Source organism: Solea senegalensis, linkage group LG13 (genome assembly GCF_019176455.1).
Source record: "Solea senegalensis isolate Sse05_10M linkage group LG13, IFAPA_SoseM_1, whole genome shotgun sequence".
Classification (NCBI taxonomy): domain Eukaryota; kingdom Metazoa; phylum Chordata; class Actinopteri; order Pleuronectiformes; family Soleidae; genus Solea; species Solea senegalensis.
Window position 1 is genome coordinate 16,172,544 of NC_058033.1, and position 27,999 is coordinate 16,200,542.

Sequence of the window (27,999 nt, forward strand, 5' to 3'; positions counted from 1 at the left end):
GACAACTAAGACGAGAAAATGCCACCAAAGACCTCTCTGTGTGTTGTGTCTCAAAACATTGGCAGGGAACAGCATTTCCCTAGCTAAAACAAACAAATGTGATTTGCACAGCAAATTATTGATATTGGTAAAGTATTCTTTGTTATCCAAATGTGTTTATTGTTTAAAAAAAAATGACACTATTATAGTTATAATTGCACATGGAATGGATGTATCGAATATGATCTGTCACTGATCAGAGCAGCATGTGCCACAGTCACCTCTGTCAAAGGTTCAATATGTGCACCGTTACCACAGCATAGGTCTACTCTACTTATTAATGTAATGAATTCTGTGATATGATGATTTTAATGTCTCTGCAATACACAAATGACAGGTTTCTTGTAAATGGAACCTAGAATTAAAGAAAAACAACGTCCCCTCTGACATTTGTTTACCGGAACCAGACTGACCTGTTTGGCTGTGATTATGCTGAGCTTGTGTTGTTATTCATTTCACCAGCATGCTTTGCTGACATGACATTTTGCAACTGAAGACACAGAGTTTATAAAAAAAAAAGTGGCTTCCATTTCACAGGATACATTAAAGAATGACCCAGGTGTTAAAGATTAACACAAAATATGATTCAGGGCTGTAAAGAACTTATTTATTTCTAGTAAAACAATATATATATATATATATATATATATATACATTAAAAAAAAATAATAATGAAATATATTAAGAAAACCTGAAATCTCAAAATGGGGGGATGCAGAGTCATTGGGTTTTTGTGGGTGGAGCCTGTATTTGTTTTTATGTTGTGAATGGGCATTTTATTATTGTTATTATTGTTGTTGTTTTATTTTAAAGCATGTATATCCTCCTTAATGTTTTGTAATGGTTTAACTTTAATTTGTAGACTTATCCACAGTAGAATTAAAAAAAAAAGCCATCGCTATACACTTGCAGGAAGGGGACGACGACATTGAGGTTGAAGATGAAGACCCCGATGCGGAGGAGGAGGATGAGGATGAGGAGGAGGAGAACGAGGATGAAGGTGAAGATGAGGAGGACGGGGAGGACATGAGGATAAACATGGGCTCAGATGGAGAGCTGGACGGCGACGAGCTTGACGACCTGCCCAACTCTCGGGGTAACCAGTGGAAGGGCCCCATCTCCCGCAAGGGGAGTCAGACCAGTGTCTACCTGCAGGAGTGGGACATTCCCTTTGAGCAGCTGGACCTTGGAGAACTCATAGGAAAGGTGAGGGATCGGGACACACGTGTATCTCATAGTTACAAAAAACAAACAAAAAACATTTTTGCTGAGTCTATCTTTTATCCATGCAGGGTCGCTGGGGTAAAGTGCATAAGGGCCGGTGGCATGGCGAGGTAGCTATTAGGCTCCTTGAGATCGACGGGAACAATCAGGATCATCTAAAGCTCTTTAAAAAGGAAGTGATGAACTACAGACAGACCAGGCATGAGAATGTGGTGCTCTTCATGGGGGCCTGCATGGCTCCACCCCACCTGGCCATCATCACCAGGTGAGACCAGAAGTATCAAACACACCTTTTTATTTATAATTTGAACACAAATTCACTTAATGTACGACCTTTTCTTTCTCTGTCCACACAGTTTCTGTAAAGGGAGGACGCTGTATTCAGTTGTTAGGGACACTAAAAACACTTTGGATATTAACAAGACGAGACAAATCGCTCAGGAGATTGTAAAGGTAAATGTTGCTCCTGTATCTTTTCACAGCTTTCATTTCCTTTTGAAAGTATTTAGAAGTGACCGACTTTCAGAAATATTGTCACTCTCTGAAAACATGGCTGCCAGTGACACAAGGTAGAACTCATGTCCGGCCACTTAAGCAAAGACTCATCTAAGAACATATATGCCAGCTATGATTTTTTGAAGCACAGGTTACAATGTTAAAATACAATTTTCACTATGGACTTTGGTGTGGGAGAGGATTTTTATTGATTAAGTGGCTACAATTAGTTTTTCCTTGTTTCTCTGCTGGCAGCCATGTTGTATGTAAGAGTGATTGTCTCAAGCACACTTACAGTGTGTCAGTACCTCATACAACCATATTACTTCATGAAATAACTCCCGACATGAGACTGACCTGCTGCCTTCTACGTCTGTGTGCAGGGAATGGGCTACCTCCATGCTAAAGGTATCGTTCACAAAGATCTGAAGTCGAAGAACGTTTTCCACGACACCAATAAAGTCGTGATCACAGACTTCGGGCTGTTCGGAATCTCGGGAGTTGTTCAGGAGGGGAGGTAAGAAGCGACGTCAGCTAAATGGCTCAATTACTGCTTCTCACTTAATTTACACACCTGCCTACTGGGGAGGTCTAGTGATTTGTAGTAACCACCCATCATTTCCTGCACATTCAAGGCCATTTGATCTCGCTAATATTTACCAAATATTTTCATCATCGGCATTGATTTAATTATTTTGTCGATTATTGTAAAACTTAATCTATTTACCTTATACATTCATTTTATTCCAAATATATAAGTTAATTGTAGTGAAGGCACCAAGTGCAGACAGGAGGCACAGACTATGTGTTAATGTTAATTTGAGTGCAGGAATTTTGTGTATACATATATATATATATATAAATTGTTCTATCAGCGTTATATGTCAGCCAGTGGCTGCACTGATTATTGAAGACATTAATAGTTGACCTTTAATTTGAAGGTGTAATTCAAATGTGTCTTTGTGCTCAGTTTTTGATTTGTCGCTGTTTTTTTTTTTTTCCCCCAGGCGTGAGAATAAACTAAAACTGCCACATGGCTGGATTTGTTATCTCGCACCGGAAATTGTGCGGAGGATGAGCCCAGGTAACGAGGACCGCCTTCCTTTCTCCACAGCAGCAGATGTGTATGCCTTTGGGTGAGTCCTTCACACTCACAAATAAGATCTGAAGATTTAGATGAGCTTGTGCTACTAATACAGAATAATCTTACCTGCCCCCTTAAAGCACCATTTGGTATGAGCTTCAAGCTAGGGACTGGCCAATCACCAACCAGTCTGTGGAAGCTACCATCTGGCAGGTGGGGAGTGGAGAGGGCATCAAGAAGGTCTTGGCAGAGATCAGCCTGGGCAAGGAGGTCACTGTGAGTTGAATGAGAAACTCATTGAGAAAAAGACACGCGTTCATTTTTCTTCTATAAGAGGCAAATAATGAAGCGTGTTCTACTGATGTACAGTTATTAAAGGAACACTTCATGGTGTTTGAGTAGCAGCAGCGCACACACACACACATACAGTGACAAAACACTTGCTACACTTGAATGTCTCAAGCCGATCAAGGGTGCACACACTCATACCACCATACCTACTTCATACAATCCTAATAAGGTGCAATCATCATCATCATCGTCCATAGTGCAGTGTCCACTATTTTGTCAGGTGCATTAACCAAGAGTGGTCTGTCTCCCCAGGAGATTCTGTCTGCCTGCTGGGCGTATGACCTGAGAGAGAGGCCCACCTTCACCCAGCTGGCCGACATGCTGGAGAAGTTGCCCAAACTGAACCGCAGGCTGTCCCACCCCGGACACTTCTGGAAGTCTGCAGAGTAGGTATCCAGGCTGGACGATGTGAAGACACTGGAAAACAAAGACATAGTCCTTAATAGTCAATCTTCAGATTCCTTGTTGGTACAAAGACCTGTCACTCAGCGCTGATTCTTTGAGTAAGAGACAGAAGCAGCCGAGCAGTCTTATTTATTCCGTCTTATTTAAAAATGTCATTCATACTGTACCTGGATATTTGATTTCTATATTTTGAATACATTTCACACTTCATATTATGCCCCCCGTCACTGCAGTGGGACATGCCGTAGATAAAGCCTCCATTATCACATGCCACATGAGATGATGACACATGACAATGACTGAATGAATCAGAAAAAAAAACCAGTAGTATAGTTCATCATCGTCTCCTAGATGTACTATTTAATTTAAATGAAGTGTCAGTGTTGTAGTCTGTGATTGGATAGTTTGTCGTCATGGCAATTCTCAGTCCCCTAAAGATCCAGGTTGCACTAAATGGAGGATGGTTTTGCTCACCTCCCTACCTCCCTCCCTCTCTCTCTCTCTCTTCTAAGTGTGTCAGGAAACCACAGTGGCCTCGGCCAAGTTTTCAGCTGATTAGGTTCCAATAGATACAGACACACAAGAAACGTGGAAGCCGAAGATGCTTAACGTACATATAAAAATAATATATAAGTGACGTATTGAATGTCTGCCATCCTCCTTAATGTGTAACATTAAGGAGGATGTTACACATTAAGGATGATATGACCGATGCACAGTGCTATGACAAAAAAGAGAGCATTTTAAATAGGAAGACTTCACTTTTATTCTACACCCCAAATCATTTCATTCTTTTTTTTCCTCGGAGAAAAGTTTCCATGTCACTTTCCACAATTACACCTCCATCGCATGATTAACAGCTTCACTTTCACACCGTGTTTCCTACTGCTTCTCTGCTTCTCGCTTCTTTTCGCTTTTTACACAAACATGTCTTCTTTGCCCAAAGACTAAATGTGACCAATTTTCATTTTATTTTTTAATAAAATGCGGTTAAATGTCAGTTTTGTAGCAAGATGACGGAAGATGCGTTTTATTTTGAAAGAAAACCAGGTCTTCTGACATAAAGAAATGAGCTTGGAGGCCTGTTGCACTTTCACTAACCACCTAATGTTTGTTTTCCTTTTGCTCTTCCCTCTCTTTCTTGTTCTCTTTCCCTAATCTAGGTTGTAGCCGTTGCACTGAAAAATATAAGCAATGCACAACAAAGCCTGGTTCTGCCTTGCATGCTCCTGAATCCTTAACTCTTACAGGATTGATCAAAGCATTGCCTCTGCCTGAAACAGACGCTGCTTCCACTAATCCCACAGTCTGATCTTCCACGTCTAACCGCTGCGTTTTGTCACTGGGGAAGAGAGGATTGGTGGACGGAGGTGTGGCGGAGGGGACGGAACACCATCGTCCTCCACCACTGGTCCCTCCCGTCGTCTAAGATCTCCTTGCCTTCCTGTGTTTTTGGTTGTGTTGTGTGACGTCGTTGGGGGCTGTGAGGCTTTGTGGTGTCTGTGCTGAGACTGACCGGTGCGCTGTGGTCTGTGCCTGTGCTGATGGCTGCTATGCCCTGTTCTTTGGCCTGCTCACCTTCTCTGTGCTGCTGTGCTGCTGCTATGATGATGATGATGATGATGATGATGTGGTTGTTCTTGCCGGGAGGCCCTGACCAACACGGCCTCTGTTTCCTCTTGAGAAAAACACACATAGGCGCACACAAACAAAACAAATCACGCACCTGGAACGTGAAATGAACCCTGCTACCAAATGGACCACCTTCATTTATCTGTCCTTCTGTTTTACCCCGAGTGTTTGACACGTGTGTGACCGGCTGCTTTCGTTACCTTCTCAAAGCTTTTTCATGTTGTGTGATGGCATGTGCTGAGACGTTCACCTGCTCATGTCTAGACACAATATGCAGTTTTCCTCTTTGTTGTTTTGTAGTTGTCGCATAGTTCCATTTGCAGTGGTTTCTTTTCAACTTCAGGACGCTCTCAGATGAGGATCAGACACATGATAATATATGCTCACTTGTGTTGTTGTCTTTATGGCGTTTAACCTGTTAAAGTCACTGTGTATTGGATGCATTTGAAAACGGGGCACCTGGTGTAAATGCTGAGTGACAGCTGAAATAAAAAGGAATATTCCCGTCATCATCCACAATCTACATGGGAATAGAAAGAATAATGCTGGCCGTTTATGATTAATAGTAATGTCCATCCACTGAAGTGTAAAGTGCACTTTATAAGAACACGAGTTCCTTAGAAAGAGCCTTCTTTCAAGAGGTCAGACTACAAAAACAAAACAAAAAACAAAAGATAAATCAGGAACCTGGCGCAAAAGTGTCCTATATCTCTGTAAAACATTACCTCTTGTGCGCGCTTGTGCAAACTGTTTGTGGTTGCTGGCTTCAGTTGGTGTGCTTGTATTTATATGTCGTGTGTGTGTGTGTGTGTGTGTGTGAGGGTGCGCACGGTCGACTGAGTGAGCGTACTGTGTCGGAACGCCTAGGGTCAGTTTTTGTGAGCGGTCGCAGTCAAATTTTGTGTCGCAAAATCCAACCGTATGTGATGTAAATACATTATTTAATGTATAGCAGATTAACAGGACTCTTCTAATATTTGTACAAACGTTTTATATGTAAATGACATCACAACATTTTTTGAATAGGTACTGCTATGGCGATGACAGATGTGTATATATTTATATATTTTTTTCATGTACAAAATACTGTGTAAAAAGCTGTGCAATTTTTAGAATGGGCCAATACATGTTTTTTATGTTACTGTAAAAAATTCATATTTTTGTAATTGCATGTGACTACCATTCTGTACACACAGTTTCTGTTTTCATCCATGGAAGACAATAAAATGAGGCTTGTCATGTAATTACAGGATATATATGCCGTTCTTTTACTGTTTGCACTGGATATTATGTTTTTACATGAGCCGCTTTTGTACATCACTAGTATTTGCAAGAAAAATAGTTTTGGCACAATTGTGGATTACATGGAAAAGTGTGTCAATTGCTCTCACGTGCTCAAAATCCTTTAAAGAAGTAAATGAATATGTCGGCGTCACCACAATGAGAGGTTGCTGAGTCATTGTTTGATAGTCAAACGTTATTTTTCATGGAAACAATGGCTGAGGTTTTTTTATGACGGTGATAGAAAGTTTACCTTCTCTATGTGACTTTATAAATGTTAACAGCTACGCGAAAGACATGTTTTATGGCACTGCACTGGAGAAAGAAATATAGAATTTGTTATGATACTCAAATGATGTGTATAAAACTTCATTCAGTGATCATTTAAAAGCCACAAATAAGCGTAAACGTCTTTACAGTGCATTTATAGTGCAAGCAACACTTAGCTCTGTATCCATCTTAGTGTATTGTATTGCTTTATATATTATGTTAGGCAATATTGTAGATAACTGCATTATTTACTGCAATATTTAATAACTGCAGCAGCACAGATCTGTATTTTTAACATTTTTAATGCTTTATGTATAGTATAGTATAGTGTAGTATAATGCAGGGAAATATGGTAGACAGATTATTACATCTGGTTCAATAGAGAAGCAGTATAATAGTTTGACACTTATTATTTGCGTGAATGAGTCTCAGTATGACGTGAACTAAAGTGATTAAATGATCAAGAAGTCATTTTGAGAATTTCAACTTGATCACAAGTACAGTGAGAAAAATATTTACATGATTGAAAATAAGCTGCTTGTTTTAGCCCCTGCAAACGGAAAAAAAACAGTCAAAAAGAAACTTTACTCACTCTCTGGTTTATAATGAAGCCTGTGAGTACTGTTGTGTGCATGGTTTTGAAGAAGAAGCTGCTGAAAAGTAAGAAGTCACACCCTGCTCTGCCTCTAGGTGGCACACTGACCCCACAGAGTGTTTTTTACATTCGGAACATTTACATTCTTTTTATTCTGTATGATGTAACACTCAAGTGTGACACACTCATGTTTATATAACTTGGGACATCTAATTCACTTTCATTCATGTAAAAAATGATGGAAACCAAATGGGCATCTGCAGTTAACACGTCCAAATTTGGTGTGAGAATTTTGTTAGTTCATTTATATCTGAGGACGGTTCATATAGTCAGTGCTTTATAAGCCTCCAAAGAAACAGTTTGCCTTTTTTTATGCCTTTCTGCTGAGCCAGCTTTTCAATGGTGAATTGATCAAAAGTGTATAATACGAGGCCTTGGCTGCTGCCAGTGAAATGAGAAATACTGCTCGGATTCAGACCTTGAAGCCTGTTATCAGTGAGGCTGCATCCTAAGTGTGGCTTTGACTAATAAGAATGATGGATGGGCTCTGAATACTGGTATCGCTCCAGCAGAAAAGAAAGGACCTTGTATCCTCAACTGCAACTAAACGTTCTCTGACTCCAACTGGTACTGAGTCACATGACTTCCTTTACTGCCACGCCAGACACAAAATGTCCTTTATTTCCTGGTCAGTCAGTCTAAAAATACCACAACCATTTGTTTGTTGATGTGCCACGACCAGATTCTCAGACCCACTTTATTAGGTACATCTGCTCAACCTGCTTGTCAGTGCAAATATCTGACCAGCCAATCACATGGTGGCAAGTCAATGCACTTAGTCACGTGGTCAGGACGAGCTGGTATAGGGTATATGTGGTATAGCACTTGCCTTTGTATGCTTTGTTCTATATATCGATGAGTGTGAGTGTGTGTGTGTGTGTGTACTTTCATCTCCATAAATTTGTTGTGAAATCTGGGTGACAGACAGGCAGACAGACAGGCAGGCAACTATCTGATGGTCCTGGGACTTTCCTTAATGACACTGCCCACAATCACATCCAGTTATTCATGACGGTAAAAAAGACGACACACGACATTTCACTTAGGATGTGCGCACGCACACACACACACACACACTGGCTGTGAGGGTAAATATGCAAATTGTCATTTGATATAAACGGAACAAGTGGGACTTTCCATTAGTCAAGAGAAGGTCTTTTTGAGGTAAAGTCGTCTGTCTCCCTTCTGTTTTCATTTCCTTTTGAAATGACCTGAAGAGAAAGTTATTTCTAGTGTGGTCTGCATAAGGCCCTGGCACAGAGTCAGCACGGACTGCGTTGTGCGCGTCCCTGTCTCATCCCCTGCGCCCCCGAGTACCAGCTTGAGTCACAGACACAAGCTCTGAGTGAAAACATGGCAGCCAGCGTGGACACAAGGGAAAAAGAGATATTAGCGACTTAACAAAAGCCTCACCTATTGACATCTAGGGCTGCTTTGGAGTGCAGTAGCCACTGTTGCAGGGTTTGGTAAGTTTGTGTGATTTGCATCATTCTGGAGGACGACCAAAATCACAAATGACAAATGTGAAGTTGCTGCTGGAAACACTTCATCTCCCACACTAAAGTCCATAAATAAATTCAATATTTTTAGCTTGTGGGGGACACAGGAGCTGCTAATAACAAAATAACAGCATTTAAAGTTACTGTTGGAGGCAGCAGTGGATCCACAACTCCTGTGGGTTAATGTTAGGAGGTCAAGGTTAGGGTTAGTGTAAAATTGTTGGAATGGAGAGTTAAAACAAGTGTCATTTATTGATTTATTCATTTATTATATGTCTCAGTGTAGGCTCTGGTCACAGTCAGCACTGACTGTGTGCCAGTGACTTATACAACCACACTTACTAAATAAATAAAATACTGGCGTTCACTCAATGATGCTTTCCTCTTCACATACTCCTGCTCTCCTTAACCTAATACGAGCAAACTCATTATTATTTACAGCAGCGACTCTCAAAGTGTGGGCTGCGGTCCCTTGTGGGCCGTGCTAGTACTGCAGGTGGGTCGTGCAAGGTTATAAAAACCGAATTAAGAAGTAATCTTGCCGTTTCTTTTTTTAAACATTGGTGTTAGACCTAACAGCTGTTTATTTATTGCATTGAGACACGAGGTCTCATTCTCAAGAGAGAGAGAGCATATAAACACTGAAACATGTTGATTTAAGGTTGAAAAGAGCCACATTACAAGTGTGCTGCTGCGTATGGAAAAGGATGATTTACGTTACTATTTACTGCGACATTAGACCAAGACCAAGAAGATGCTCGCTGCAGTCTTTGCTGGTGGCGGAGCGTGCAGTGTGCTAATTACTGATGGCTGTGTTTGGAGGTCTTGTGTGTTGCTGGTGTCACATGCAGGGGTGACACAATACATATGCCAAATGAAGCATTTCATAGAAATGAGTTACATGTGCAGGTGCAGATATGAAACGAGTGACAAATAAATTCCACAGGAAACAGAAACGTACGATGACAGAAAGGAGGAAGTGTCAAATTTACACACCACTGCAACACGCAATGTTACCCAACAATAGCTCTTTGTAGTTTATCCTAGTAGTCACTGCAAAAAGATCAAGTGTTAACTGTGTTTGTATATGAAAAAGGACATGGGACGATTTGTTGTTGTTATCATATTCTGTTGAAGAAGAGGTGGAACTAGCGATCGAGACCATTTACTGATTTTACTTTTAGAAATCAAGTGAGAAGTTGTAGTAAACGTTCTTTTCGCTACCAGTGGAGTCGCCCTCTGGTGGCTGATTGCTACTTCCATCCTACTTCCTACGCTCCACTACGCCAGACTGTGTCCGATTCCAAAACTGTCTATAGTTTTACTACTTTCCTGCTCGTCCGCTCTGTACGCACACACCTGCTGCTCATCTCACTGAATGCTGCTCTTCAACCTCCTGCAATAAATACCAGCTCTTCAGCTCTAGTCTTCAACAGAGTGTCATTAATCCTCAGTGGAAACATCAAGGCCAAGTTCTGCTTCACGTCTTGCATTGTCTTACCTGCTCTCTTCTGCTCTGCCGCAGATGTTTACCTCACCGTCTTTGTTCCATTCAAACCATCTCTCTTCATATTCACCCGCCTGCACACTTGACCTCTGGACACCAACCTCGCTGCTTTGGATAAATCCTTTTATTTCTTGACTTTTGCAATTCAAACTGCTGAGCATTGCTCTGTGTCTTGGGGGTCTGCATGACTGGGTCCAGTCTGCAGTGTAAGCTTAACAAGTAAGTGCAGTCAGGGACCACAATTGTTATTTCCTACTCCTGAATGCACTTTTCTTGTCATCTTTCCTTAACCTCATGTAGTTATCCAGTGAGGGTAAGGAATAAATGATAGGATGGACTATCCGGTGGTAGCCTGAGGTCCTCAGCTGATCAACAGTTATGAAACAACCCGGATGGTGATTGGCCTGCTTAGGATCTTTGGAACCAATTGACTCTATGCAGGGAGCGTCATTTACAACTTCCACTAAAATATTAACTAGTTCCTTCCTCGCTAAGGGGAAACTAAGGGGACTTTTTACGGTACTGTTTACATTTTTTTAGTAGCTGTTTTAGCAGTTAGCGCTGAGGGATTCAATATAAAAAGGTGAAACATCTTCAACTCAAGCAAGTCCAGTCACCCACAGCTAATTACTGTAGAAGATTATGAGAACCTTCACCATATATGGGTATTTAATATATGGGTGCGCAGTAGCTCAGTGGTATAGCATGTCATCTTTCAACTTGAAAGTTGTGGGTTTGATTCCTGGCTCTGCTAGTCTACTTGCCCATGGGCAAGACGCTTAACCCCACGTTGCTCCTGTGCCGGCAGCGTGCGAACGTAGAATGAAAAGTGCTGCATGTAGATGTGCTGTATGAAAGTGTGAGTGAATGGGTGAAACTGTAATGTAAAGCAGCTTTGAGTGGTCATCAAGACTAGAAAAGCCCGATATAAATGCAGACCATCTGCGATAATATAAAGGTAAAATCATGCTGGTCGTGAGCTTCTCAGTGACTCATTCTCTTCTCTCCAGTCGTCTTTCATGTTTCACAGATGTCTCTTTGACCAACTGACGGAACAACACCAAAGCCACTTCCTTTACTTTTAATAGACCAAAATAGAGAAGTAGAACAAGACAGCGTCATGAGTCTGTCACTGATTTGGATTACTGTCTTTCTCTCCCTGTTCCTCAACAAACACAGCGTTGGTTTCTTTTCACTGGCAGCACATTTTTATTCCGATACCAAACATTGTTCTTCTGGCAACTAGAACAAGAACATCAACAGTGTAAGTGACCGTGTCTTTTCATACATACTTTTGCCTCTGTTACCACAATGACCAGTGCGTCAAAGATGAACAGTGATAATGGCACATTTAAGAAGAAGAAGAAATGAGTGTTTATAATCATAACTTTTGTTTCTGTTCTAAATGGTTATCATAATCTAAAGGCGCAAACAAATTGAAAGGATTCTAATTTTGTATTTTGTTTTTAATAATCAAATACTTTTTAAAAATGATGAATTATTAATTAATTAATTAATTAATTAATTAGTAATTTTACAATAATTAGGAGGTTAGGTTAAACACCCCAGCGCATTGGGTTATTATTTCAACCCAAATAATTGGTTAACACATTGGTTAACACACATATGTGTTTTGTTTTGACAGCTTTTGATTTTTAATTTAATAGTGTGTGAGATTCACTAAAATAAATGCATAGAAAAATACAAAATACACATGTAGGGGAATTAATTGATATTTTTGTTATGTTTATTGCAAAATATGAGTTGTGGACACCGACATTAAATGTTCGGGGCAAAACAAGCTCAGTCAGTTTGTTTGGGTTGAAATAAACTCTGAGAATGAATGTTAAAAGACATGAGACGCTCTCCATTTTCATGTTGTCAACGTAGCCCCCCGTAGAAGAAAAAGGTTGGATTTAGTGTCCAATTTGCCTAATCCTCAAATCTGCATATCTTTGGTCTGTGGGAGAAAAACCATGCACACACGGGGAAAACATACAAACTATGTGGCCCCAATTATGTCTTATTATTATTATTATCATTATTATTAGTAGTAGTATTATTTGTGCTGTATATCAATGTTTATATCAATATTCATGATGCTATTCCACAGAATTGTATTTGTTTCAAAATGAATCAATACAAAAAAAAAGAGATTAATAGCCCCGTGTAACTTGATTTGAAGTGGCGGGCCGCATGAAATTGATTTTGGGGCTGCATTTTGAGACTCTGTTTAAATCAAGACTGGTCAAGACCTCAAGTGACCTATTTGTATGAGTCATTAATGTCACTGGATGGAAAAAGAACATCTTTAAATGCAACCATGAACACAATTAGTCAGAATCTTTAGTTATCAGTAAGCCAGCCGATGCATTTCCCCCCTGAAGTTAAGTTCACGAGGAGGAGTTGTATGTTTGTCTACTGTAAAGTTTGATCGCCTAATCCACATAGAATAAGAAAAGACAGCGAACACGACCCACTGCTGTATCACTCCCTCATTTGGGAAAAAGAGCCCTGAGATGTGACAGCAGATAATGGAGATTGATGAAGGCACCTGCATTTCTATGGGAAAAAAAGAATAGCCTATTACCTTGGCTGCTTTGCCTAGGTATGTATGAGTAGACAGGACATTATTTTATTATTGGTAATTTTGAGTCTCAGTACAGAATTATAGATGAAATATACGATCTTGTCAAATCCCATAGTGTGTTTTCAGAGTGTGAGCGGGCCCCCATCTAAAACTGAGCTCTGTACTAGAATATTACAGATACAAAATCCTTATAAAAAATGAAAACCAATATGTTCCCAGCTACAGAGCACTTATATGCATATATATGTGTGTGTGTGTAATTAATTGATTACACACATGCATATGCATATATATGTACACGTGTGTGCGTAATTCCTCAATTCCAAGTAAAGATTTGTATTTCCTATTCTAGTCTAATCATTATAATTATTAATGTTTTGATCTTTTTTTTTTGTAAGATCTCGTATATTTATGATGGCGTCAGGTTTGTCAGTTTGGTGAGTCAAGATTCTCCATGGTAAAAAAAAAAAAAGGTGTGGACTCTGTGGTGACCACTCCATGTGTGAAAATGATGACTCATGCTCCGAGTCAACCATTGTTTCACAACTTTAGCCTGATTAATCCTGTCACTGTTGTCATCGGCTGACCTATTTTTTTGGACACATAATGAAACCCAACACACACTGACTTCTGAGGCTCTTTCTAAATATCATGCCCCTCCCATTGACCAACCGCAGTGACCCCAGATTATAACACTGGCCCAACAGGCTTGTATGGTATCTGAACCAAGAATTAGGAGTATGTGCATTTTGGGCTGCTGGACTTGGTCTTGATGCTGCTTTCTGCCTTAATGTCTTAGTCATGGATTGATCGTGGCTTGGTCTTGGTTAGCAGGGTCACAGGCTCATATTTATCAGCCATCTAAATTCCAAAATGTATTTTAAACTTAAATGCCATTCCATGTTTTCTCAGATCACAACATGAACGGCGTCCTCCTCCTGCTCTACTGTGTATCTGCACTATTGTATGGCGCTGATGGTAGAGACCAAGATGAAACTTCTTTCTTACCAAACAACAGTACAGCTGTCAATCCCACCAGCAGGCCAGCGTCGCCTGCTAATTTCACAAAAGTTCCTGAGAACAGCAGCATGATGACCAGTGAGACAAGCACACCTGTCCTCTCAGCCTCCAGCAGCCACAGCACCACGACTGCACCTGTCTCAACGCACAGGACCACCACAACCACAATCCCACCCACCAAGGAATCGGCCAAAAAGGGATGTGGGGTGGTGTACCTGGTGAGTGGAGTGCTGATCCTAGTCTGCACTGTTCTGTTGCTCTCCACTTTGTTGTTGCTATGGAAGGTGTGTCAGCTCCGACAACGCCTCAAGTCACTGAGTAGCAACGGAGACCTGATCAGCAACTCTGAGTACTGGATGGGAACGGCCAGGAAGAACAAAAGCAAACCAGAGGTGGAAGCCAAACAGACTGCCGTGTTAATGAGCGATTTCAGTGAGACACAGGAGGACGCGGGCAATGATAATAATGAAGACGAAGACGGGAAGGGGGAAGCCAAGGAGAACAAGGACGGGCAAGTGGGAGAAGAGAAGAGTAAGGAGGTGGCAGATGCTGTCAGCAGCAAGGAATTTTTGTCAGGTGAGAAAAAGAAAGAGATGACTGTGACTGAAAATTCTCTCTCCTCAAAGCAGCATGAGGATGCCACCGATTCCCAGTCCAGCAACGCTGTAGCTGCTTCCTCCTCCTCTTCCTCTGAGGCTGCAGTGTAGCACTGTGTGCATGTGGAGTTTCCAGAGTGACTGCCTTTCACTTGTCTGTGGCGTTTAAAACCCCTTGAACTGTGATTTACTCTGTACTCACAGCAACTTTTGCTTTTGCAGACTTCCTAAATGGGTCAAACCAGAGTGACGCAGGTCTGCATTTGTTCAGCTGAGGCTGCGTTTCTGTCTAATTTGCATGTTTGAATATTATATTATATTATAATATTTATTTCTGCAGATAAATGTGTGCATGTTTTAAACATTCATTTTGAAGCGTTATTTGTAGAAGAATAAAACTCCGCTAACAGAAAACTGTGTGTGTGTGTGCGCCTCTGTGTGTGTGTGTGTCCTCATGGAGACCGGAACCTGGCCCTAAGTGGAACCTCATTTCCGAGGAACTGGTGAACTTTAGGTATACGATTTGAATTGTAAAACTGAAGTGACAGCCACCTGATGTTTATTTGACAATCTTAAAAGTTTACTAGACCAGGGTGGTTATGCAGGAGCTGTTTTTCTGGACCTGAAATTAGTTTTTCATACCATTAATCATGATGTGCTTCTTTCAAAATGTTCTTCTTCTTCTTCTTCTTTTTATTATTATTATTATTATTATAATAGGTTTTTACTTTTCAATAGTGCCCTCTGCTAGATTAAGTCATATCTGTCAGGATCTTGGTGGGGTTTTTGATTTAAATTTCATTTTCAATAAGAAAAAAAAAAAAAGAAAAATACAAGTGCAAATGGCCACTTACAAGTTCAAGCAAGGTCCTTTCGAGTCTTAGCAGTCAAATTTCTGGGCCGGAAACTGCAGGGGTGGGGTAGCTCAGAGGTTAAGACCGGTATCATGGTTGTAACTTCAACTCCACCCCTGGCAGGTTGTACTCAATTCCCTTGTAAGTCGCTGTGGGTAAAAAGTGTCTGCTAAATGACATGTTATGTAATGTAATGCAGTGTCATTAGTAACATGCAGATGTTTGTTTGCTTTTTAAATGGGCTTGCCCACCACTATTAAATGATTTTGTACAGACAAATATAACGGTGTGTAACTACCAGAGTGAGTGGGGCCTGTAGTGTGCTCAAATGTAGTCATATAGTTGTGTCAGTCAGAGGCTCACATTCATGGACTACACAAGGACTGTGACAACTATTTGACATTAAAAAAACAACAACCAGTCATGTTCTAGCTCTCATACACAACTTGACTGTTTTTGTTTATTATACATTTGAATTCTTTATTGTAGGAAGGCTACGAACTGGTGAGAACAATTTTCGAAAGGATTTTTGAAAGGAGTGGTAGCTTTGACATCGGCCTGACATTTGAGCAAGCAGAAGGGTGAATGCAAGTTTTTTTTTTTTGCTCTTTCTTTTCTTTTAAAAGCAGCTGCACTAGTGCATGTTTAAAAACCTCAGCTACAATACTAAAATAAAGACTACTATTAATGACAGCAAGCTCAAGACCAAGACTTTAAATAAACAGACGAGGGTTGAAAGCAACACGCAGGTTTCATAAGATCAATCATCTAATTTTAAAGTGGAGGGGTTCACAAGCTCAGACTGAATAAAGACAGCACAGTAGGGGGACAAAAGTTGATGTAACTTTATTAACAGAAAAGTGGAGAACATTTTCATACACTTCAGTAGAGGCTTCTGGACCTGTTGCATAACAGCAGAATCACACATAAATGCACATTTTCTTTTCACAGTTGTGTTCAAATTTAAGGCAAGAGAAAAAGCGAGAGGGAGAGAGAGATGGGGTGGGGGTGTCTACTTAATTAGCACGCAGAGACTGTGCTTTTTTTCCGGGCAGAGCCACTCAACTCAAAGGGAATGTTCTCTTTTCAGCCCGGCCTGTGCTGACAAAGCAACACAAAAACTCTTTTCAAAAAAACAATATGGAGCGGCTTCCGCACGTCTTGTGCAGATATTTGTCCACCTTACCCGTGACGTCGTCATGGCTGTGCCCCTCCCGTCCACAGCATGGCTGAGAATAAGCCGTCAAGCAGCAGAGAGAGGTAGAGCGGTAGAAAGAGAGACGTACGTGACTGAAGAAGTAACACGAGACTCTAATCAGTAGAATGTATTATTGTGTCACATTGTATAAGTTTAAACACTGACTAACATCTGAATCGACACTGATCTGTCCCACGGCGGTGCAGTGTGGGATGGAGAGTTGACTGTATTGCTGATGACATGTAGGAAGCTGCAGTAAAGGTCAGAGGTCTTCTGCAATACATTTTTGTAGCAGCAACTACTGTATATATAAACATACACAATGGAAATTACAATGACTGACAATATAATCGTACTTTGTGAAGGGTAGTGGTTAATGGAGTGCCGGAAAGCCACACTTTGAAAACCTAAGCATTGTCTTCAAAGCCTTTAAGATAAAAAACAAAATTAAATTTCCCTTCCCTTTTCCACTTCTCCCCTCCCACCAAGCACTCTCCCTCCTGATCCCTCATTATCTGAAACTAAAAGTACTGGCTTGTCCTTCTGGAGCTGCAGTACTGAGTAGTCTGTCACATTCTAAAAATGAATACAGTGTGCGACTGAATCTGCAACTATAAGCTCTAATATTGGTATTTATTCACATTATAAATACCACTTTAGTAACACTTTAGTGTAGCACACCTATTAAACTTCATTACGGATGTATTATTATTTTGTATTTTATTTTAATGAGCATTGAAGAAGTGGATTTGAATGTGTCATTTTGTTACACTTTAATGTGTCTTAAAATGGAACAATAGCTTTTTAAAACAAGCAAAACAAATGTGCACACCAATGGTGAACACTCAAACCACTTGGGATTTTGTGAAAACCATTGTTGTAGCTTGTTACTGGTAATTAAAGCTTAATGTAAGCCATACTAACTTATTAAGACAAAGTTTTAAAATGAGATTATTCTTCTTGGGCAAAATTTGCTTGCCAATATTTTTTTTTTTCGTCAAAAAACAAGAAGAATGGGGCCCCCAGACAATTGCCTGGCTTGATGTGACACCCCTTAATAGAACAGGTTCATTTAGGGAATGACCTTGAGGTAAGTACATCCCCCCACCCCAAAAACACATGAATTAAATAAAAAATGTAAGAACAGTTACAAAGTGTTAAGTTTACATTAGGTCACTGTTGTTGGGACACTTTGGGGAAACATCTAGCAGTTTCATTTATTATGAATACAAGCTGGAGTGAAATTAATGAACCAGTGAATACATTTAAACACAATATCAGCAGTCAGTTTGAATACAGAATTCATTCTTGGAAGCTGCCAGATTTAAAATGGACTTGTATGCAGGGGAAACCTCCTTACCCCCCTCCTAATACTTCCCCACACCATCACACCATCACCCCACCCATCCCATCCCATCTCTCCCCTCTACAGCACAGAGTAAAGCACACAGAGCCTGCAGTGCCTGATCGCGCTAACCCAAAAGATCCATATAAGAAGCTGCTGTATCCACTCCCAGCTTCTCTAAAGAGGACGAAAAGGATTCCGACCACAAGGCAAGTGAGGGCACAACTTCAAAACCTGCACTGGACAAGTGAAGTGAGTGTCCAATTACATGAAGCGACTTCAAGCATAGGAAGAAGAAAAAAATCACCTTCAGCAGAGCAGCAGCTGGTCCTTAGCTTAATAGCACGAGAGCAGAGAGAAGAGGTACTGGACAGCAGGAGAAAAAGGGAAGGAGCAAGGAGAGAAAAGTGACTGGAATGATAAGATGAGAAGGTAAGTAATGAACAAATGTAAAGACTGTTTCCATGCACACAAATGCAGTCACACCCTGGTGCACATACAGTACAGTGGATACTGCTGTTTCAGCAGTGCAGCACTCCTGGCTGCTTTTTTTTTTCTTTTTTTTCTACCAGCTGATGCATGAGTCCTCTGTGGAGTCAATATTAAAACCCATCTATTGAGCTAGTTCTCCTCCTCTGGGGACTGACTGCAGTCTGACAGCCGCTGATGACTGAACACACAAACCCATGCCAAGGAAAATGACTAGTGGGATTTCTCATCCTTTGTGAAGAATGGTGTTTTTTGGGATAGACCAGAATATCCTCTTGTACACACACCAGGTCAAATATGTACCAGTGGGATGCATTTCAGTTTTTAGTGCAGGAATAAATGGTGCATGAATAAATGGTGATGATGATACAGCTCTAAAACATGCCAACAGAATTGTAGGGGAGTCAGTCTGGCATCATATCAATGTGGGTATCTACAAGGACTGCAGTGCTATGCAGCAAAGCCTGGAGAAAACAGACCGTGTGTGTACATATACTGTGCAGATATTCTTGCAATGGGTGGAGCTATTATGAAAAAAAACTTTGGTCCCTGTCAGACCTGCAATCCAGACGTGGACACCGCCAAGAACATGTCCGTGCAATGTGGGTCAAATGTCTAATTGCGATTTTATACACAACTTACGGTATATTGTGAGTCGCAAAATAATGTATTTTAAGTCAAGCTTCAGAACAATATTGACGGTCGGAAACCATTGTCAAATTACTTCACACAACGTCGATTGAATCTATCAGCTCCACACAACTCAGTATAGCGGTGTTTAGATCTCATGTTGTGTTGCCGGGCAACTTTCTTGCAGACGGCAGCAACAGCAACTTTGTGCTAGGTTGGAGTTTTACTGAAAATTAAAAGAAGCACTCACAAAAAGTCTCTACTGCTCAAAAATCCCTGGTCATTCAGCAGTTTGGCAGTATAAATGCTTCTTGCCCACACCTGCCTTTGACTTTGCTGCTGTATAAACATAAATGCTGCCTCGGTTAGGGGTGATAGTATTGCATCGTTTCTGTTCATGAAGGTGCTGGCCATTATGACCAAACAACATAATATCAACAACAACAACACAATATCAACAAAGAAACAAACCAAATGTCACACACTGAAGCTTTCATTTTTTACTCACAAACATTCATGATGTATTTGAATACAACGCATGTGGTCACACTTGCAGGTGTGAGCAGTTATACTTAGTTCTGTCCGCACACGATCAGATCTCGGAGGATAGATATTGATACCAGGTCTCAATGGTCGAGAGTCCAGAGTGGAACAGTTCAGTATGGCACTTATAGTTTTACGTTTCCATTAGGAAGAGTATCAAAATAACCAGCCCCTACCTTTAATATTTTTTGCCACCCTTCCCTTCGGGTACCAGAGTAAAATGATATGGTTGGTCAGTGTAGAGCTAAACTGGCTCCACCCACAACAGTCAGCTGATTAGGTGACAGAAAAACGACAAAATTGGTGTTTCTTAGTTGAAAGCCTTACCATTCCAAACCATACCGTACCATGAAGGAAACATGGCATTTGTGTCTTGTATTCAGTGTAGATTGTTTGAACTCACATGTAGCTAGATGATGAACTGATATTCTCATCTCCCTGTCTTTCTTTAACCAGACATGTGCTCCTGAGGCTTTCTCCCAGGCGTGTCCTCCTGGGACTACTGCTTGTGTCATTGCTTGGGTGGCACGTCCTCGCCGTGTGTCCCTCCTCATGCTCCTGCAGCCGCAGCCACCGGGAGGTGGACTGCTCCTGGAGAGGTCTAAGGCAGCTGCCCGATGGCTTGCAGCACAACATGCGCTCCCTCAACTTGTCCCACAACCGATTTCACGACCTGGACAACCAGCTCACCATGTACACCCACCTCCGCATCGTTGACTTGTCTCACAACCGGCTGAGCCGCCTGCCCGTTGGCTTGCCCCGGTCCCTCTGGCACCTCCATGCTGCCTCCAACCGCCTGCAGCTGCTGGACAAGAACGACACAGCCTACCAGTGGAACCTGCGGACCCTTGACCTCTCGAGGAACAAGCTGGAGCGAGCCATCTTCATCAACAACACGCTCATCAATCTGTGCACCCTTAACCTAAGCCACAATCACTTCTGGACTTTGCCCACCAACATGCCCATGCATGTGGAGGCCATTGACCTGTCCCACAATTTGCTTGTGAAGGTGCTGCCCGGCTCTCTGGACAGACTTCCCAGGTTGACTCACTTTTACCTGCACGCTAACCGCTTTTCCACTCTGCCCTCTGGAGCGTTGGACAAGATAACATCACTTAGAGTCATCACCATGGGCAACAACCCTTGGGCTTGTCACCTTTATTCTGACATCAGCTACTTAATGTCCTGGACTCAGCAAACGTCTGCTCATGTCCTGGGCTGCCCCTGCCATACCCAGTCAGTCTGTGGAGGTATGCACCCCAGCAGGACTGGAGGGTGGCACTTTGCTTCCTACAACCTGCCCCCACTGGAAGCAAATGCCCAGGATCTGAGCTCCATTGCTCCTGGAGTCAGTGTTACTGGGTGGTTGCTTATCCCAAATACCCGTAGACAGCACTACCCTGTCCCCACCACTCCCTCCATCATCTCCACCATGTCTATTATTAATCACCTTTCTGCAACTGCCGGCCCAGCTGCCTCCGACCACATGCTCCACACTGACTCTCCAGTCCTTCCTGCCACTGACAAAGACTCACCCTCTGACTCATTCCACGCCACAGACAGATCCTCTTTTTCCATCAGCAGCGAAACTCCCAGCAGGGCCGACGTGACTCTGGCCGCAGACCGATTCTTTACAACAGAGAGCACCTTTAGCCAAACAAAGAAAACAACAACACTTCGTACCCGGAGTGTGAGGAGGCACAATCAGTCCCACCCCAGGGGCATCGGCAGCAGCAGCACAGCTCTCACTTCCTGTCCCTCAGTGCTCTTTCTCTACAACCTAGGGCTTCTGCTACTCACTCTGCAAAATGTCCTCTGAAAATGAACATGATGACACTGACAGCTTAGTGATTGCTGTGTGTTTCAGTTTACAGCACTGACTGGTGACGGATGTAGTTCCTACAGCACATAAAAAAAACAAGACCATTTACAATAGAAATTACAGGCACGTCTTCTAATTCCTGCTATGCTAAATATGATATGATGCTAATTTTATACAGTACTGTGCTTAGGCCACCATTAGATTTGTTGTTTATTTATTTATTTATTCATTCAGACATTATACAAATTGAATCCGAAAATACAGGAAACGTGTAGGCAGAATGAAAAAGGAAACCATTTCAGAAAAAATGAGCTTCTACAGTAGCAATGGGTGTGTTTTCTCTCTGCAAACAACTTCAGAATCTCCTTGAAAAAGGGAACCAATCACAAACCCCTGGCACGGTAGAGACGGGCTTGACGCGATGACGACAGAAAAAACAATGTCTAGCAGCTTTTGTATACATCCAACATGGCAGCCACTGAAGAGCAGTTGACCGTTGCTTCGATTTAAAGCGTCTTGCTCCACCTAGCTCCCCCCAGACGCCAAAAACGAGAGAGAAAAACTACATCAAGCACATTTGTTGACATTTTTTCTGTCCCTCTGCATACGTCATCCCGATCATTAGTCTGATTGGTTGTAGGTCTAGCCAATCGCGTACAGAGGCATTTTGATCTACGTCCGTTGGTCACGACTCTTTCAAATCTAAATGGAGTAGAACCTTAAATAATGCAATTGGTAACACTTGTGTTTGTTCATGTTTAAAATGGTCACGTTCCAGGTCTATTTAAGACATGACTTGAGCATCGTTGCATGAGTTTAACTCGCAAGAAGCTTCTTAATATATAAGACCAACATGCAGTCAAATCATTCCATTGAAAATGCCAAAGATCACAGGAGGTATTAAACATGTGCTATTCAAAATGTTTTAAGGAAAGTTCTGCCATTCCTCCGGGACAGCACCCAAGAGGGAATGGGTTCATTTTCAGCATGACAACGATCCCAAACTACCACAGTGCTAATGCAGTGAAATCATATTTGGAGAGAAAATCAGCTGATTATAACACTAACAAACACAGACTGACCTCCACAGATTTCAGACCTGAGGCAGTATGGGATCAGCTGGACAGAGAAAGAGCCTAAATCTAAAAGAGAACTCTAGAAAGTGCTGAAAGAAGCCTGGTATAATTTGCCAGAATAAAGAGAAGTTCAAGATGTGCATTAAGTGCCAAATGAGTTCACACTTATTATTGACATTTGCCTGAAGAAACCATTTTGTTCTAATAATGTTGTATGATTTTATTTATTTTAGTCCACATATTTAGTATATTTTCAGTTTCAAAGATACAAAAATAAAATGGATGGTCATTGAAACTTTGCTAAAACAACATAGTTAGTGGTGGCTTAAGTTTTTTTTTGCACAGTGCTGTGATTATACATTAAAACAAGTACATTTTCTAATAATAATGCTTTTTCTATCCCTGATGTAATGAGCACAGCAAAGCACATGATGGCACTATACATCCAGGTAACAGTTTACTCTCCAACTGAAGTGCTCGTCCACCTCTTCAGTCTCTCTGTTTCAGTGAGTTTTCTGCTCAATGATAAAGTGCACACATAACTCTGTTTTTCCATTTTTATTTAACTGTAAACGTCATGTTTTGTTTTCTTCTTTCTTTTTCCTTTGACTAACACTAACACACAGTGTTTAAGTCACACCAAAAGAGTTCATTTAACACAAAAATTGTTAAATGAAACTCTTTTTGCTCCAAAAGAGTCCAATTTAACACTACGCCAGGGTGTATTTTACATTTTAGTGGTGAAGTAATAGTTTAAATAGACTATTTTAGTGTTATACTGCAAAATTGACTGTGCAGATAATTTATTCATCCTGATGCTTAAGCCTATGTTACTATAGTGGTCACCTTCTTGTTTCGTGTGACAAATCATATCGCTCACCAGAGGAGCTTCTGGGGAAAATAATGATGTGAGAACCTACGGTAGCCATAACATGTACAGTGTATAATAACAGGACATGACGCTGTGGAGCAGAGGGCAAACAATGGACAGTGCTGTGTCACGACATCTTCAGCAAACTCCCATGTGCTTGCTTTTGCATTTTGATCACATCGCCAACTTAAGTGTCCTTCATGATTCAGTGGCGCTCGTGAAAATTATCTGCATGGTGATTGAACGTTCCAGGAATGCTAACCTACTGGTATATTGCTGCAGAGCATTAAAGCACAAGACATTTTCAGCTTATTTGTGTGAAATGTTAAGATATTCAAATTGTGATTGCATTTTAAGTGGAAATGGCAGTGATGTGCCTGCCTACAGATTTTAACTTTTCGGTAATGCATTCACGTTAGACGTGCCAAAATGGGAGGAGATGCATTACACAGCCAGCGGCATTTGATAAACTAAAGTTTACTTTTGGATCCTTCTCCAAGATGATCTCTGTAAAGTTAAATAAAATGTATGTAGTTACTCACATATTTTGACTAATGTGTGGATCTGACTCTTCTTTACGCCACAGCTTTGTTTGATTGCACAAAGTGGAAGTGTCTGGTTGTTTTTGCTTTCAAACTGTTTGCAGCGATACGTGTCTCAGAGGAGACGCAGTTTTATTTTTAGTATTCAACGACTACATCTCCCATGAGTCTTTGACACACAGTTGGTGTCAACTCTCATGAGGGCTGTAGTTGCTCAATGCTCAGAACACATTTAAGAAAAATCACCAAGGTTATGTTAATGAAATGCATCAAACTGTGGCTTATTCAGATTCAATTAGCAGCAAATGTTGTGGTTTTTTTTTGTATTATTTATCAAGGGAAGGTCACCTACATTTATTCCGGCTAGACTTTGCCTCACAGTTAATCGCACCTGGAAACTACCCAGAACAAACACAGTCTTAACTGTTGGTCACTGAGCAAGCATTCTAAAATATCCCTTCCAAGCATTTCCTTTTCTTTTCTTTTCTTTTCTTTTCTTTTCTTTTCTTTTATTCTCTTTTCTTTTCTTTTCTTTTCTCGTAGAAAGGAATAATCCGCTCTCCTCGAGAAGACTTTGTGAGACAGAGACTATCCCAGGAGTGTGTGCTCTCTGTATGACCTTTATTGATGCCTGGAAGAGAAGTGAGAAAATCTCTCATGCTGAAACATCTGTGACACAGAAGCCATGGCTGCCTCCTGGCACTGTGCAGCACAGGAACAGTGAGAGGCTGTGAACAGGTGACGGCGTGGCACCTCCTGGAAAAAGCAATATGGAGTCACTGTTACCACCCACACAATGATAAACATCTGATGTCATGGCAGTTGGGCCGTGGATCTGTCTTGAAGAGCTTGCCAAAAAAAGCCTTGATGACTCAAAAATGTGTTCTCCCGTATGTATAGATACTGTAACTGACATGTCATAAATAATGTAGAAGTAGATAAATAGTACAGTGCAGCGATTCTGCGAAGAATAATACCTTTTTTTTTTAGATTTATTGACTGTAAACAGTACAATAAAAGTCAGAGAGGGTGGAAAACAAATGTCTGATGATTTTACAGTCTTCACTCTGCAAAATAAAACCCCTGCTCGATAAATTCTACATATTTATAGACTATAAACAGAAGCTAAACCAGGCAGAAACATGTGGTTAACAATATGTATATATATACATATATATATATATGTGTATATATGTAAGTCTAGCACAAGGGTCAAAGAAAGTTAACTAAGTCTTCATTTCACACGCAAATTCTCAACGTAGGTTCAGCTTTTAACTTAGTTGAATAAATTTGACAAATTATAAAGTACATCTTTGCTATATTTTGCCAGCTCGCTCACAGGGGTATAGTTTCATACACTATAAGCCAAATTTATGAGGCATGACAGGGAAAATTGAAGATGAATTGTAAACTGTGACTGCAGCATTTCTCTTTTATTCTTTATTTATGGTTCTTTGTTTTTATCTTTCCGTGTGCCTTTGGCTGCACAACTTTAAAACATCTCTTCCAAGTACTGTGTGTGTGCGTGTGTGTGTGTGTTGAGTGTGTGAGCTGGCCTCCTGGCCAATTATTTTCTCTGTGGACAACACAAAGTAATGTCAGATTTTTTCCGCAGGCCTCTGGTGATAACTGACAAGGTGTAGACAGCTAGCATCATTTACTGCTGCCATGCCTCCCCCTCTTCATCTCCAGACCTGGCCTGGATTTTAGAGTGAGCTGCCTTCCTTCTCTCAGCCACATCACACTCACCCTTGGTGTACTTCTTTGTAGCAAGTAACCCCACTGCCCTTGAGTTCTTGTGCTTTTAATCCCCCGCCAACTTCACTGTGTTCCAGCAATTGCATATACACACATAAAACCTTTAAAAGCATACACGCGGTACATTCACAGTGAATTACTGAATTACTGGTTACTAGTTGCGAATGACTCTGTAGATCCGTCTTCTACCGCTTGATCCTCCACATGAGGGTCGGGGGGAGCGCTGTGCATCTAATATGCAGTATTTTACTGTAAACGTCTGTAAAGAATACTGCATACTAGATAGTGAACTTTCACTTTTAGTCATTATTTTATAGTAAACTACTGATTGACAACAGTTGACTGTAACTTTACATTTATCCCATATGTTATGTTCACAGTTCTGGTGTCATACATTATATTTTCCTGGCTAAATGTTTTTTTTTGTTACCGTTACAGTTGTGCGCATATGTTTTCATAACCTAGCAGAATTTGTGTGTGGTCGTAATTTTTCAGATTATGAACAATAATACAGCATCTTTTCTTTCTTTTGTGTTCATAACATTACATTATAGCATGATTTGGCAGAATTTTACTGTTTAAACATTGTATTTTCACTGCAGATTCACATGATGTATGTGTGTTATACTGTGCCTTTAGTATTTCTTTGTATAAATAGTGTATTTAATTGCATAAAAGCTTTTACTGTATTAGCCTCACCTATGGCAATTTAACAGGAAATCACAATCATATTGTATTATATGTATCACAGTTAATGCTTGTGAAATGCTAATGATAAATATGCACCATTTGCAAATTTGCAGTGAAAGCCTATGAAATCCTGGACTTCATTTACAGTGTATAGTGTATTGCATCAGGTCAATCTTAGGTGTGCACAAATATTTTCTTTATTTTACCTTTTACATCTTTAACAATTGAAAAAAAGAAACAAGTTATTCCTTCTTTTGTTTTTTGAAGAGCTTCTTTTATAAAACTTCCAGTGAAACAAAGGGATTCTTGTTGTTAGTTTGATTTCCCCCTTTTCTTTTTTTAGACATGTGCAGACAGTCCAGAAATCAGAGCAGCACTCCAACTGTTTTTCTTTCGGAAGCAGGTGAGAGTCATACAATCTCTCCGTGAAGTTAACAGAGGTCAGCAGGTCACTGTAGCATGTGAACCTGGGGTTGATTTTAGACTGCCCGCTCGATGAAGGAACACGGATGAGTTGTCACTTTGGACTGTGTCTATGAATACATGAGTAGACCGAGTCACATAAACACAAATGACACTTCCCTTCTTTATAATTGCATGTACTGTATGTGCCCTCTTGTGGTGAGGGGACAAAAATGAATGTTGATCCAACACATTGCTCATCACCAGGAAACATCATGCCCTTGGCAGAGACTTCCTCAAGAACAAATGTAGTTTGCGTGGAGAAATTACAATGACTCACCACTTTATTAGGTACACCTACAGTGCATAATGTTGACGATTTGTGTTATTGTTATTTGTGAACAGATTCTTAATTGTCCTTCATCTGAAAACAGGCTCCATGAAGCAATACTATCAGGCCTGAGGGATCGCTTGTGTGTATACACCAGCAGAGCAGGGGCGGACGGGGACAAAAGGCATTTATCCTGTCAAACTGCTGAACAACTGGGTTTTTTGAGCAGCAGAATTCACTTCTGAATACATTTTCATGGGCACTTCTTTGTGTTGTCTTTGGATTTTTTTTTTGAGAGTCGTGTGGAGTTGATTGAGTGAACTCGTTTGACAAGGGTTTGAATGTTAAAGCCATTTGTACGTATTTTAAGCTCTGCACTGCAGTTTAAACTGAAATATCTAATTAGCCAATCACATGGCAGCAACTCAATGGCATTTAGTCATATATACATGTTCATGACAACCTGCTGAAGTTCAAACCGAGCAACAGAATTACCATTGAGGTGACTTTGAACATGGAAAGGTTGCTGGTCCGACTTTTTCAGGAACTGCTGATCTACTGGGATTTTCACACACAACCATCTCTAGGGTTTCCAGAAAGTCGTAATAAAAAGAGAAAATATCCAGTGGGCTTGTTGATGCCAGAGGTCAGACAAGAATGACCACATTGCTTCAAGATGACAGAAAGGCAACATGAACCCAAATACCAGATTGTTACCATCTCTGAAAGTACAGCACATGAAATAAAGTAGCTGATGAGTATATCTCCCTATACCAAATGTGATATACTATATACAGTAA

At 40.8% G+C, this 27,999-nt stretch overlaps 3 protein-coding genes across 7 annotated transcripts in view; all 3 read left to right on the top strand.

Moving 5' to 3' along the window:
• The window catches only part of ksr1a (kinase suppressor of ras 1a), a 39,449-nt gene extending 32,975 nt beyond the window's left edge, over positions 1-6,474 (top strand). For all 3 annotated transcript variants that reach the window (XM_044042197.1, XM_044042198.1, XM_044042199.1), the window contains 8 exons: positions 952-1,245; positions 1,332-1,528; positions 1,620-1,716; positions 2,142-2,275; positions 2,766-2,894; positions 2,983-3,118; positions 3,446-3,579; positions 4,762-6,474. In XM_044042197.1, coding sequence (XP_043898132.1) covers positions 952-1,245; positions 1,332-1,528; positions 1,620-1,716; positions 2,142-2,275; positions 2,766-2,894; positions 2,983-3,118; positions 3,446-3,579; positions 4,762-4,768 — 1,128 coding nt within the window. In that variant the 3' untranslated portion in view covers positions 4,769-6,474. The remainder of the gene's footprint in view (positions 1-951; positions 1,246-1,331; positions 1,529-1,619; positions 1,717-2,141; positions 2,276-2,765; positions 2,895-2,982; positions 3,119-3,445; positions 3,580-4,761) is intronic.
• A 5,081-nt stretch (positions 6,475-11,555) lies between these two features.
• On the top strand, positions 11,556-15,062 carry LOC122780217. Of its 3 annotated transcripts, none has more exons than XM_044043075.1 (3): positions 11,556-11,706; positions 13,945-14,583; positions 14,679-15,062. In XM_044043075.1, the coding sequence occupies exons 2-3, from the start codon at positions 13,953-13,955 to the stop codon at positions 14,684-14,686; spliced, it is 639 nt and encodes a 212-aa protein (XP_043899010.1). In that variant the 5' UTR covers positions 11,556-11,706; positions 13,945-13,952; the 3' UTR covers positions 14,687-15,062. The 3 variants fall into 3 exon arrangements, with proteins under 3 accessions (XP_043899010.1, XP_043899011.1, XP_043899009.1); XM_044043076.1 differs by having other exon boundaries at positions 11,557-11,706; positions 14,682-15,062; XM_044043074.1 differs by having other exon boundaries at positions 11,559-11,706; positions 13,945-15,062.
• Positions 15,063-18,039: 2,977 nt separating this feature from the next.
• On the top strand, positions 18,040-23,143 carry LOC122779719 (oligodendrocyte-myelin glycoprotein-like). The gene is made up of 2 exons (XM_044042305.1): positions 18,040-18,254; positions 20,164-23,143. The coding sequence occupies exons 1-2, from the start codon at positions 18,040-18,042 to the stop codon at positions 21,524-21,526; spliced, it is 1,578 nt and encodes a 525-aa protein (XP_043898240.1). The 3' UTR covers positions 21,527-23,143.
• The last annotated feature ends 4,856 nt before the right edge of the window (positions 23,144-27,999 follow it).

Excerpts from the sequence above, each read along its gene's own strand:
- LOC122780217 (XM_044043074.1), top strand. The coding sequence starts at position 13,953 with ATGAACGGCGTCCTCCTCCTGCTCTACTGTGTATCTGCACTATTGTAT.
- LOC122779719 (XM_044042305.1), top strand. The coding sequence starts at position 18,040 with ATGCAGGGGAAACCTCCTTACCCCCCTCCTAATACTTCCCCACACCAT. Across the intron at positions 18,255-20,163 it reads AAAAGGATTCCGACCACAAG|ACATGTGCTCCTGAGGCTTT; the intron begins GCAAGTGAGGGC and ends TTCTTTAACCAG.